We start from the raw sequence: 13784 nt of genomic DNA, 5'->3' as shown, positions 1-13784 counted from the left end.
TATATGCTTTATACCATACTTCTTATACTTTTGTGAAAGGATGGATTATAAGTGCTTCAATAAGTAAATTTTTTAAAATACAGAATGGATTTATATGGGGAAAGTGTGTCTAACAACGGCCAGCAGCTGGGCCATAAATCTGTCAGGCTTGATTTGAGGTGGAGAAACCTGCATCTACAGCAAGCCTGAATACTGGATAGGAAGAGGCAAGAGAATGTAGAACAGACGAGTCCTTGGGAGTCCAAAATCCAGCTACTCATCAAAAGCCTGGAAGCAACTAAACACCAGGAAGGTTAGCTATAGCAGAAGTGGCTGGTCAAGTGGGGTGAAGCTACCTGAAACAACCGTCCTTTGATATGCTACCAGGAAGGAGGAATCTTCTTTCATCTTATTCCTTGACAGAATTCTTGTCAACATCAGAGTCCCAGGAAATCTTCCACTGCGATACCCAGGATTTGGGCTCTATGGAGTACTAGAAATCTTAATTGGAGAGCAGAGAAGGAAAGAGCATGAAATCTTTTCATGTCCTGCTGAGACTTGCTAGAAATTGAACCTGAAGTTTCAGCCAGCAAATTAAATGTCCTGTGCTATAATCTCAGCTTCTCAACTCCAATCTGCTAAGAAGCTTGTTTCTACAAAAACCTACTGCCGTACCTGGACTCTGATTAACTGGCTGGTATGTGCTGTGGATGCCAGGTGTTAAGGCCTCCAATATTTAAGCTAGTGCTGTGCTGTCTGTTGTCTGGGTTCCCCCCCCCCCAGCCATTCACCTCCGGGAGGAAGGAGAGGCAAGAGAAATGTCAGCAAGCCGCACCATGGGAGCGATACCCTTTTACCTGCTTCTTGCCCTCCTCCAAGGTCAACATGATTTCAGTTTTCTTACACTTTTATAGAGTGGGGAGGGCGGTTTACGGGCTTCCCTTGGTGAATTCTGACTTTTATACTGTGTTTATGTATATGTTTATGTATATGGATATTGTTTATGTATTTTGCTTTGTAAATTAATTTGATATATTTTAATAACAATAACAACAACAATAATAACAATAACAGCAACAACAATTAATAACAACAACAACAACAATGTATGCACTTGTGAAAATAATATACAACAATGCATGCTATTTTGAAAAACTGCACAAATGTGTATATTATGAGAAATGTAGACTAAAATGATGTCAAATTTTCATGAGGACTTTTAAAAGTACATTTGGAAAGTGATGCGGAAATGCGACAAACTGAACATATGACTGGAAAAATTAGAAACTTAGAGAAACTGAAATTGACAGATTCATGGATCCCTATAATCATTCCAAAATTGACAGATTCATCCCAGTCTTATTCATGCTTACTCAAAAGTAAGAACCACAGAGTTCTTTATTGATACTCCCAGGTAAATGCACTTAAAATTATTTATTTATTTATTTTATATCCTGCACTTCCTCCCAGAAGGAGCCCACGGCAGCAAGCAAAACACTAAAAGCACTCACAGCATCTTGAAAACAAAGACTTCAAAACACAGTAAAACAAAACATCTTTTAAAACATATTTAAACAAAACATTTTAAAAATACCTTTTAAAAAATCTTAAAAAGCAATTCCAATACAGATGCAGACTGGGATAAGGTCTCTACTTAAAAGGCTTATTGAAAGAGGAAGGTCTTCAGTAGGCGTTGAAAACATAACAGAGATGGGGCCTGTCTAATATTTAAGGGGAAGGAATTCCAAAGTGTTGGTGCCACAACACTAAAGGTCCACTTCCTATGCTGTGTGGAACAGACTTCCTGAGGAGATGGTATCTGCAGGAGGCCCTCACTTGCAGAGCGCAGTGATCGACTGGGTATATAAGGGGTAAGACGATCTTTCAGATATCCTGGTCCCAAGCTGTATGCCAAAACCAGAACCTTGAACTTGGCCCAGTAACACTGAGGGAAGCCATGACTGTTAAAGTGGTATAGTAGTGTTTTAAATGTACAGTGCAGACGTAGCCTAAACACACTAGCCCTTCAGAAAAGAAAAAGGGAACAATAAATACAATTGAACAGTTAGGAACTCACCACCACCACCCCATCTCCCCACCACCTCCCCACCTGCTTCTGCATCTTAATGATTCTTCAGTCCTGAACACAGATATGCGTTACTAGCTGGCCTTGGAATGTGGGCTTATCCCATTTGGGGATTTGACCCCCCAGTATATTTTGGATTTGCTTCTTTAAGTTGGGCCGGGCTTAAACACTTTCAGATCCTCCTTTTAGGCCCCCAAGGACATCTTCCAATATATGGGTTTCTCTGTCAGGGGTGGGTTGGAGTTGATGGATGATGTCTCAAACAAGGGTATGGACTGGAAGCTCTCTCGGCTCCCTTGTTTTAAATTCAGTGATGTTGCTGGGAATATTCTGATGGGAGACCTGGAGGAGGAAGCCTCTATTGGGAAAGCGATCAGAGCACAGTGAAGGTGTACAAGAGCCTTCACTGTATGGAGAAGGGGTCTGCATTGTTTGCCTTCTTCGAGTTATGACAACAGCAGCATATGCATCTAAGAGATAAATCCTGATTTTAAAAAATGGTGGATATCAGGTGCAGATAATTGCATCCCTTACCAGTCCACACCCCATTCCCCTGCCTCTGACGCAAATGGAGCCGCAAGACTGAATGGAGCATGTTTGAGCTTCCAATTACATCTGCCTGAGCAAGGGATCCTCATATCCTCTTCAGATAAAAGGCTTTAATAAATTCACCAGAAGGGACACTTTCAAAGCACTGTGACACCTTCAGCACCAGGGAGAGAAGTGGACTGTGATGCACTCCCCAATGGTAAGGAAAGGACTCTCCTTTTCTTTTTGGTGGGCAACAAGTTGGAAATTTATGCAAGGAGATGGAGTTTCAGATCCAAGTTTTTATAGCTAGAAAGAGAGAAAAAATGTGATTTAGATGACAACCTGAAGCTTGCTTACTAGTGATTAAGCCTCACTGAATTTAGTGTGTGTAATGGACTTATTGCCATAAAATGTCATAAAATGACCAGAAAGCTAAAAATTGTATGGATAATCACATACTTCCTTAAACTGGAATGCTTTTTTCATTAAATATATTTATATAGGTAGCTGTTCTGGTCCATCAGAAAAAAATATATCCAAAAATTGCAGTAGGAGAAAACCTTTAATGGGGCCACCAAAATGTCACAGAAACAAGGAGCAAAGGTTTTGAATTCTCCAGAGCTCTTCTTCAGGTTTAATGTTAAACAAAACATGAGATAGAGGAAGGAAAAAGTAGGGCATGATGTTAAAGTCTCAAAGGCTGCAGTTTGCTAGAGTCTTTAAGATGGAGTGCAGGAGGAATTGTGCAGATTTAATTAGATTAGCCTCTGCTAGGTGCTAATAGATTTCAGAGTTGCTTCCAGACAACCTGTTTATTGAGCATTCATCTTGATTTGTTTGCACAAGTTTGTGTGGCAGTTATATGACATTGTCTGTTTACTGAGTATTCGTTCTTTTCTTTTTAACATTTTTTTCTTTTCTTTTCTTACAAAAAAAACAACCAGCCACTAGTTTTCTGCATAAGCGGCTTAAGATAATGTAAGTGGTTCATCACAGCTTTCTCTCTGTGTACCCTTTCTTTTTCTTACTTGCCTTGTTTAGATAACTGGGAGGTAAGAAATTGGAATTATGGACAATTTCAGAGTTGGAATATTAAAGAAAAGGTGGGGAGAGAGGGGGCATTCATTCTCTTCTGTGGGGGAAGCTATACAATGTCACACCAAGCAATTATTATCCCACACTTTCCAAGGCATTTTCCTGCCACTGTCCTCAGTGCCCAAAATCCTTTGTGCGTGTAGAAGCAGGCTTGCTGCCCAAGAGCACCAAACCAACTTTAATTGCGCAGCTTGAATTTGCCAGTGTTCAACTGAATCCTATCCATAAAACTGTGACCATCTGAAAGTGACCCAGGTTGTACTGAAGGCTACCGGGACAAAGAAACAATAATAGTCGCTTACCCATTATTATTATTTGTAATATAAAATACAACAGTGTGTGTGGGGGTCTCTCTCCAGCACACTTTTCATAAGACTGCAGTCACTTTGAAGCAACATGTGGGCATCTGTCACCAGTCAATTGGATGAGGGATAAAAATAGCTGATGTTTGGATTACAGGGTCTGCTATATTTATTGAGGAAGCCAAAGAAGGAGAATCATCTGAGTTTAAAAAAAAAAAACAGACACCCACACCGAGATGATCCACTAGTTCTTTGAAAACAAGAAATGAGGCTATGCAGAGTAGCTCTGCAGCATTTTACTCTGTAAAAGGGCTGTAGCTCAGTGGTAGAGCATCTGCCTTGCATGCAAAAGGGCCCAGGTTCAATCCCTGATATCTCCAGGTAGGGCTGGGAGAGACGTCCTCTTTGAAACCCTAGAGAGCCGCTTCCAGTGAGCTGGATGAACCAGTGGGTCTGACTTAGTATAAGGCAGCTTCCTACACTCTCCAAAAGTTTTTAGTTAAACCTCTCCCCCAAAGATGGTTCCTTTTTCTTGTTTCCCCCGCCTAGTGCTACTGGTACCATTTTTCTTTTTGTATGTAGGCTTTCTTTTCCCCCAGAGATCACAGCCAATCAGGAACCCTGCAGGGAAAACAATGACATCATGGTGGCACATAGCCAATTGCATTTGTCTCTGTGACGATACCGCCTGGGGGTAAATGCACCTAATGTTTTGCCTTCAGTTTAAATTGGTGTTGGGAGAGGAAGGGACATCACTTTTGCTTGAGGTAACCATGCCATCTAGCAATGAGGACATTTTCCAGCAGCAAGGTCTGGAAAGCATCCCATAGCCACATCCAACTGCATATCACATGCATATGTGATCTGTGAACATTGTATTACTCTCCATGGGTTATGCATTCAGATGCTCTTCTGAATGCTCATTCCCATCCATGTTCTGGCACAATTGGTAGTTACCCATAAATACTCAGAGCTAGTGGATCCGATGATGAAGGGTTGGCCCTCAGAAACAGAGTCATATCTTTAGCCTGGATAAAAGATGATTAAGCAGCAATATAATTTCCATCTTCAAGTATTTGAAGGACTAGTCACATATAAATGATTAGCAGCCTTGTATTCGGCATTGCTCGGGAATTCTAAGAAGTAAAAAAAACCAGTGTTGTTTTGAAAGGTTCAGTTTGCCATCTGGATTCAACTGTGTCCAAACTTGCTCTTTGATCTTAGGAACCAACTATCATACAAAAGTTGGTTACGATATCTTAAGAGGTGTCCAAATGCATAGAGAAAAGCAAACTTGTTCTGTTCCGCTCCAGTGGATAAGACTGGGTTCAAATGATAAGAAAAAGGGTTTTCTACTAAGTATTACAAAGAACTTCCTGATGGTATTAACTGTTTGACAGTGGAACAGGCTACCTCAGAAGGTGATGGACTCTCCTACATTAGGGGCTTTTTAACAGAGGCTTGGATGGCCACCTGTCAGGGATGTTGGAGCACTGGATTTTGTGTGTTGGCAGGGGTTGGGCTAGATTACCTTTGAGGTCCCTTCCAATTCCGTAATTCTATTGGGGAAGGGCCATAGCTCAGTGGCAGAGCATCTGCTTTGCATGCAGAAGGTCCCAAGTTGAATCCCCAACATCTCCAGATAGGTCTGGGAAAGACCCCTGCCTGAAACCCCAGAGAGCTGCTGCCAGTCAGAGTAGACAATACTGAGTTAGAGGGACTGATGGTCTTACTCAGTGTACAACAGCTTTCTATACTCCTACTGTCCTCTCTCACTTCAGCAAACACTTCAGTGCCCCTTTAAGACCTCTTTCCTGAAATGCTGGGAAGAGGATACTTCCTGGGCATGAAGATATTCATAGAACTTGGTTCCTCCTTTTAGTCACTACCCTGTGCACATTATTTTATTTTATTTATTTTATTTTATTCAGCTTATATCCCGCCTGACTAGCAAACAGCTCTCTGGGCGGCAAACATAGAAACATATACAATAATAAAATTACAAGATCAATATAACAAATATAAAAGTACATCATCTAAAATACCAATTACAACATTTACATAAATAACTTAGATTAAAATGCCTCAGAGAAGAGAAAGGTTTTAACCTGGCGCCGAAAAGATAATAGTGTCGGCGCCAGGCGTACCTCCTCGGGGAGACTATTCCACAATTCGGGGGCCACCACTGAGAAGGCCCTAGATCTTGTTACTACCCTCCGGGCCTCCCTATGGGTCGGGACCCGGAGGAGGGCCTTCGTAGTAGACCGTAGTGTACGAGCCGGTTCATAACGGGAGAGGCGTTCCTGCAGGTATCGTGGTCCCGCGCCGTATAAGGCTTATAGGTTAATACCAACACTTTGAATCTGGCCCGGTAGCATATTGGAAGCCAGTGCAGGCGAGCCAGAACAGGTGTTATATGCTCAGACCGCTTAGTTCTTGTTAGCAGTCTGGCCGCCGTATTTTGCACTAGCTGTAGCTAGTAGCTTCCGAACCGTCGAACATTCTCTCTCTCTCTCTCTCTCTCTCTCTCTCTCTCTCTGTGTGTGTGTGTGTAAGATGAGCCCAGGCTCCACTTACCATCAGCTCCAGCCACATCCACTGCCCTGCAGTTCCAACTGCCCACACACTGCCTCCAGTACTCTTTGGAGGCAAAAAGGTTGCCCACCTTGGATTGTAGCCTTACCTCTAAGTAAGCATGTATGAGGTTGGGATCCACCTCTGGGTTTGTTTGTTTTTATTACATTGATATATCTCCCTTCCTTCAGGGAGTTCAGGGTTTCATTCAAGATTGTTCCTTCTCCCCATTTTGTACTTGCAACAACCTTGTGAAGTAGGTTAGGAGGAGAAACAGTGACTGATCCAAAGCCATCCAGTGAGTTTTTAAAGCTTAGCTGGGATTTGAACTTGTCTCCCTATTCTGAGTGACACTCTAACTAACCACTGCACTATGGTGACTTTATGTTATATCTCCACACAATTTGGGATATTTCCCTGCACCCCTCTCCCACCATAATTGTTTAAAGCAGTTTGTGCTGGGTACAGACTGAGCTATGCTTCGAGTAGACCAGGAGCAGGGAACCTCAGGGCCAGGGTCTGAATATGGCCCTCCAGGCCTCTACATCTGGCCCTCTCACAGGCCACACCTCCCCAGGCCACACTCCTACAGGGTTTACTCTAAAATGCAGCTAGACACATTTTGTATAGCGTCAAAGCAACAACAACTGTGCACTGTGAAAAAAAACTTTTGTGCAGTTGGGCATATGGGATTTAATGAGCTTGATGGTTTCTAAAGAAGAAACAGATGAGAAAAAAAATAGAAAATGAAGACAAATACTGCTTCCTTTCAAATCTTCATAAAGTTATACTACTAGTCAGTGCATTTTTGGTAAAGAAAAAGAAAAGAAAAAGAGGTGCCGGTACACATCATTTTGCAAAAGTATTGTGGGTACCAGCACAAAATGGCTAGCATGGGCACCAAAAAATGAGGGACAGGCACTCTGTACTGGTGAGTACTGTCACATACCCCAAAAAGCCCTGCAAAATTGTTGTAAGTCACATGGAAACCTTTGGATGGCAAGTGACTAATAAATCTAATCATCATCATTGACTAATTACTTGACTAATCTGGGGGCAGACTGTGTGTGGGCTGCTTGTGCAGTAGGGGGGAAAAGCTTAGAATAAACCCTGCACCCCACCCACCCCGGCACTGCTTTGTACCTTCCTTGAATGTTTTTGCCTACCTGGAATATGTCTTGGAACTCTGATAATATTTCTTGCTGGCCTGGATAGAGAACAGAGAGGGTTGTATGAGTGTGAAGAAGGAACATACTGTACACCTACTCAACAAAGGTAACATTCAGATCCATTGCTTTTACCTCTGCGGCCCCCAAAAAGTTGCCCAGAAGTGAATGTGGCCCTTGGGCTGAAAAAGTTTTCCCTATCGAAATCAATGGGATGTAATCCAACCTATTAATAGAGGATTGATAGACACTTATATTTGCTAATCGAGCCTTCCCCACCAAAGTGAAAGATGAAGAAATAAGAGACTGGGGGGGGTCACTGCCTTTTCACTACGAGTGCTTTATGAACCTTGGAAACTCATCCGTTTTGGTGGTCTTTTGAAGCCGCTCCTTTGGACAGCGATTTTGCAATGTCCTTTCTCTTACAGGTAACTGGGAGCATAGAGCCCTGAGAAGCAGGCGAAGAGGTGCCCCCAGAAGCTGATGCTTCTGCTTCTTCCAGGGGTGTCCATGGAGTATGCCCCCTGGACCTGGTTAAAGGAAGGGAGGGAATCCCGGAAATTGGTGCTGCTAGTCGTGTTTGTTGCCCTGCTGGTTGACAACATGCTGCTGACAGTCGTGGGTATGTTGCATGTTCGTTCCTATCGTCTCTCCTCTGGGTTGTGTTAAAGGTGCCACACAGGGCTGGCTCTGGGTTTAAGGGGCTTTTGGGACAGCGACACTTTGCCATCCCCCCCCATGGCTGTAATCTCTCCCCCTATCCCCGCTAGTGAGTTTACTGGGCATCACTCCTGCAATCAGCGACTTGGACACCATTTAAATTGCCGACTTTTGCCTCTGGCTCTGCCTGCCACTGGCATGTAGCCCCCCCAGAGGTTGCTCAGAAGGGTATATGGCCCTTGGACTGAAAAAAGGTTCCCCACACCTGCATTAGGGCCACCCACATTGGAAGCACATCTGCTTCCTCTCCAATAGCCCTGTGGTGAATGGGACACCTCTGTAGGAGAAGCTTGTCTCATGCCCATCCTGCTGCCATCTTATCCAGTTTCATCGCTTTGTGTCTTGCACGGCAGAAGTGCAATATTTAACCTCTTGGCTAACTTCCTTTCAGTGCCAATCATTCCTTCCTTCCTGTTTACCACCTACAAAAATCCGAGCCCCTCTGCTCTTCAGACCAAAGGGATGATGGGTCCTGCAGACTTCTTCTCAACAGCTCCTGATTTCTCCGTGTTTTCTCATGACAACACAACCGTGGCCACCTTGGACTTGACGTCTGACAGGATTGGAGCAAATGCAAATGAGAGCCAAGAAAGGAACCTCGTACCTCATCTTGTTGCGCCCTTTTTGCCGCTGAGTAACAATTGTACAGATGGGGTGGACTTTCTGTCCAATGAGAACCTTCGTGTTGGGCTGCTCTTTGCCTCAAAAGCCTTGATGCAGCTCTTAGCCAACCCATTTGTGGGACCTTTAACCAACAGGTATGCCTCTTTTTCTGTGTTCTCTGTCTGCTAGTGCAAAGGCTCTTGCTCTAGCGGATGGTTGGGTTTTAAAGTGGCACAACAGAGGAATCCAGTGCACCAGCTGCACTAGTGGAAACTCATTGCACAATGGATTGCACCATCTGTTGTGCAACAAATTGCCAGCAACCTGCTTATGCAATCTTTTGCACAACAAGGTTCCACAGGTGCAAAACATTTCACTAGGGGAACAAGCATACCAGTAAGTGACTTTAACTTGGCACTACACTGGATACAATCCCATGTGTTCAGTCTTTATTTGCATGCGCATGAAACCACAGATAGTTCCCCCTGAAAACTGTGTTGGAAAGCTGCTTTGGAAAACCAAAGTACTGAGGGCCGAGGGAGTGGTTTGACCCTGTCCCCCAGATCTGAATGGCTCTCAGTAGAGTGTCCTCTGTGGCACCCCATTAAATTCGGTGGGCTCCTGTTTGCTTGATGATAGTGGGAGGCACTGCGAGCAGTAGGATGCTGTGACCTGCCACTTTAAATTTCCCACAATTCCACGAAGTACCCAACATTCTGGGGCATGCTGACAAAGTAGAATTGATTTTCTGTAGTGTCATAGAGTGCTTCTATGTGGGACATTCTGGGACATAGTGGGAAAATATTAAATGGTGGCTTGTAGCTGCCTGCTGTCTGGTTTAGGGGAGGGGCAGAGCAGGCGCCAGCCCTGGTGGGCTCTTTTAGGGCAGCTCTCTCTCTCTCTCTCTCTCTCTCTCTCTCTCTCTCTTATATGCATTTTGAAAAGTTTTAGGTTAGGTTCAGGTTTATTGAATGTGTGGATCACATTCGCTTCCCACAACAAAAATCCCAAAGCAATTGACAAGAAAGTCACATCCATACCAAATATTTAAAGCACATTTAACAGTCATGGCTTCTGCCAAAGAATCCAGGGGACTGTGGTCTAGCCCTCACAGAGCTACAATTCCCAGCATACTTAACAAACAATAGTTCCAAGAATTCTTCGGGAGAAGTCGTTGTTTTAAATGTATGGTGTGGATGTGACCAGAAAATAGTATACAGCAGTAAAAGTACATCAACATATTAAAAACATATTCAGAGTAAACACATCTTATTGTTGGTGCTGCCCAAATGCTTGGCACCAATTTGATAACAAAGTTGGTGCAAGTCAGGCCACCCTGGAGAAATCATCCTAAAGGGAGGAAGCTACTACAAACCCATTCTATGGGGAAAGTGTGTGCTTGACAGTGAATGTAAAACTACATCTTCTTCTCTCCCTGTAGGATAGGATACCATATTCCCATGTTTCTTGGATTTGTCATCATGTTCCTCTCCACCCTCTGTGAGTATTGTGTACCTCATCCCTGGCCTTCAAGTCTCTGGTCTACAGCACTATTGCATTATCCAGGAAACCAGGATATGAAAGAGTAGAGAACCAGAAACTTTTTTAAAAAGAAAAGAAAGAAACCCGTCTTTCCCCTAAGAATTGATGTTAAAACTGGACATTTGGGGGGAAACGGAAACTGATTCAATTTGCCTCTTCATTAACAGTAAAACAGAACAGCAAGATTTAAAATAATGTTGTTCCTGCCTCACAATCCTTGCATTGTTGGGAGTAAGGTACTTAGCACTTGCAACAAGTAACCTAAACCAGTGTGAGGTGATAGACAGAATTTTTCCCTCGCTGATTCCTTCTTTAGTACACTTATTGACATGTAGATTATTTTTCTTAGGCTTTACTTCCTTCCTCCTTTGTCATGTTAGATAGTGTGTGAGAGTGCTAGCCTCATGACACTATAATGGCCATATAATGCCTGTACTCAGTATGGCTTTATTTCCCAGAAGTAATCAACCTTAAGTTTATTTATTCTTTCAACCACCAGTCTTACCAGTCTTCTGCATTCCGTTGCAATATCTGCCAAACTCCAATATGTATAGTACACACAGGCATGCATGCTATGGCCTGATTTTTAAAAAAAGTTTAATCAGCCTGAGTTGGGATTGATTTGAGGTGTGGCAAAAGAGCAAGGCAACTTCAGAAGTTGCAGAACCACAGAGAGCTCCAGGTGAACCACTTGCTCCAATAAAGGCCAAAAGCAAACTGAGCCTTTTCAAATCTCTGTCCCCAGACTCCCTCTTCCAGGCTCCTCCCCCTTGTGGATGATTTTAGTTTCTTACAGGGCCAGCCCTCCAGACTGAAGATGGGCACTCCTCCAACATACCATGATCCACACCCAGCGTGCTCCCTGCCCTGATAGATTAGTAAGGGACCGTGGAAGACATTTGGCTCCTCAGGCTCAGGTGAAGATGCACATGAGCAGGGCCAGAGCCAGAGGGTAGCCGGGTTGGGCCCTGGCCGAGAGCCCCTCTGTCCCAAGGGCCCCCCTGAAGGGCCCCTCCTTAGGGTGGGAGGGTTGCGCTCCCATTCCATGATCTGTGGCAGTGTTGGGTCCTGCAACCTGACCGTGCTAAAGATCGCAGAGAAGGAGCTCCTAGGCACCCCCAATACAGACAAAACAGGCTTCAATAAGCCCACCCACTCCATCTACCTCTCCTGTCAGTGTGAATGCCATGTGCACTGTGTGCACATGTCTGCCATCACCCAACATGGCTTCCTAAGGGGCTGACTTCCCTACTGCCATCTTGGTTGATGGCAGGCATGTGCCGTATGCATGCATATCATTCACATGACACAAGAGGTGGGTGGGGTGTGCGGACAAGCTTATTAGCCCCGCACCACCTGTATCAGTGGTGTGTTGAGCTACGGCTCTGCGGGTCTGGGGTAAGCTGATGCCCAAGGGCCCAATCATTCCTGGTGCCAGCCCTGCCCATGAGGATCCTGGTTCTCACTCTACAGGTCCTGGTGCTATGGAAGGTTTTTCTGTGGACTCTTGTCTGTCAGCTTTAGCGGTCTTTTAATCTCCAGCAGTTGGCTCAGAACCCTTAACTTGCTCTGGCTCCTTAGCTGTGGTGACTCTGCAGCCTCCAAGTCTGTGTCTCGATTGCTAGTGGACTCTGAGCTCCTGGCAGTCAATTAATCTAGCTGTGAAATTTGCACGTGGGTAAAAATATTTCTGAAGCAAGCAGGATACTTGCTTTGTTCATTGTTCCGTGGCGCAGAGTGGTAAGCGGCGGTAACGCAGCCGAAGCTCTGCTCACAGCCGGAGTTTGATTCCAATGAAAGGAGGAAGTCGAATCTCCGGTAAAAGGGGTCGAGGTCCACTCAGCCTTCCATCTATCCGTGGTTGGTAAAATGAGTATCCGGCATATGCTGGGGGGTAAAGAAAGGCCGGGGACAGACTGGCAACCCCACCCCATATATACAGTCTGCCTAGTAAACGTCGCAAGACATCACCCTAAGAGTTGGAAACGACTCGCACTACAAGTGCGGGGACACCTTTACCTTTAATGCACACATGCATTGTAGTAGGCATCAGTGTATGAAAGGCATGTCCTACTGTGTGTGAGAGAAAAGAAAGGATGCCTGTTTTCTGATGGCACTTGCCATCTGCAGTTTTTATAAGCTAGTGGATGAAAAGCATTTTTTTTTTAAAAAAATGCTGCCTGATTGAATCAGGGCACATCTTTAGTCAATTAAAAGTTTTTAAACTGATTAATCTGACCAATTAATCTACTAAACACTGTAACCATTCTAATTCTTGTTACAAGTCAGACCTGCAACAAAATGTTTCAGTATATTCTCATCTCCTACCTAATCCAGGTGTGGAGTGGGGAACCTTTGGCCCTCCAGATATTGCTGAACTACAGCTTCCATCATCCCTGGCCATGGGCCATGTTTGCTGGGGCTGATGGGAATTATAGTCCAGCAATACCCGGAGGGCCAAAGGTTCCCCAAACCTGCCCTAATCAGAATGCTGCAGGTGGAGGTCACTGATTCTCCAGCCATGTCATCCTCCAGGATAATCCATTCTTTTCCCCTTCCCCACCAGCTTTCTATTTTTCTTTTCCAATCGACTTTCTACATTCCAGTGCTGTGGAGCACGTCCAGTCCTCATTGGGCTGTTTTCTTTCTCACCCTTCCCCATAGAGGTTTACATTTTTAAATATAGTTTATATACTTCTGCAAACCTCAGGCTTCCTCTGAGCATGCAGATCCCTCCCCCTTGTTTCTAAATGGCCTCATTTTTTTCTCCAATCCTGTTGACACTTGCCATCTGTGTTTGCTATTAGAGGTAGAGATCATTGTTCTTATGACATTTACATCCCATCTTTAGAGCCTTGGATCCTCAATGTAGGTTACAAATAAAATGTAACACCAATAATTAAAGCAACAATACTGTGGTGCAGGGGTGGGCAACCTCAAGCCCAGGGGCCAAATATGGCCCCCCAGGCCTCTCCATCTGGCCCTTTCTCCTGGTTACAGCCCAGCTTTGCACCCCAAATCATTTTGCCTGGACAGAAAATGTCCATGAACTCGGAGAATGCCTCTCTTGTTTGTCACTCCACCCACTTTGTCCTCAAGGGCATGTGGCCCTTGAAAGATTGCCCAGAAGGGAATGTGGCCCTCAAACTGGAAAGGTTTCCCCACTCTTCTTGTATATGCTTTGAG

The 13784-nt window shown here is 44.3% G+C and overlaps 1 protein-coding gene across 2 annotated transcripts in view; it reads left to right on the top strand.

Annotated features, from left to right (window-relative positions):
- SLC18A1 (solute carrier family 18 member A1) overlaps positions 1–13784 on the top strand; it is a 37349-nt gene that overhangs the window by 728 nt on the left and 22837 nt on the right. For both annotated transcript variants that reach the window (XM_061592578.1, XM_061592577.1), the window contains exons 2-4: positions 8162–8355; positions 8845–9211; positions 10498–10556. In XM_061592578.1, coding sequence (XP_061448562.1) covers positions 8217–8355; positions 8845–9211; positions 10498–10556 — 565 coding nt within the window. In that variant the 5' untranslated portion in view covers positions 8162–8216. The remainder of the gene's footprint in view (positions 1–8161; positions 8356–8844; positions 9212–10497; positions 10557–13784) is intronic.

Source organism: Rhineura floridana, chromosome 12, assembly GCF_030035675.1.
Source record: "Rhineura floridana isolate rRhiFlo1 chromosome 12, rRhiFlo1.hap2, whole genome shotgun sequence".
NCBI classification, from domain to species: Eukaryota; Metazoa; Chordata; class Lepidosauria; order Squamata; family Rhineuridae; genus Rhineura; species Rhineura floridana.
The sequence above is the reverse complement of the archived record's forward strand: the minus strand, read 5'-3'. Positions and strand labels throughout refer to the sequence as shown.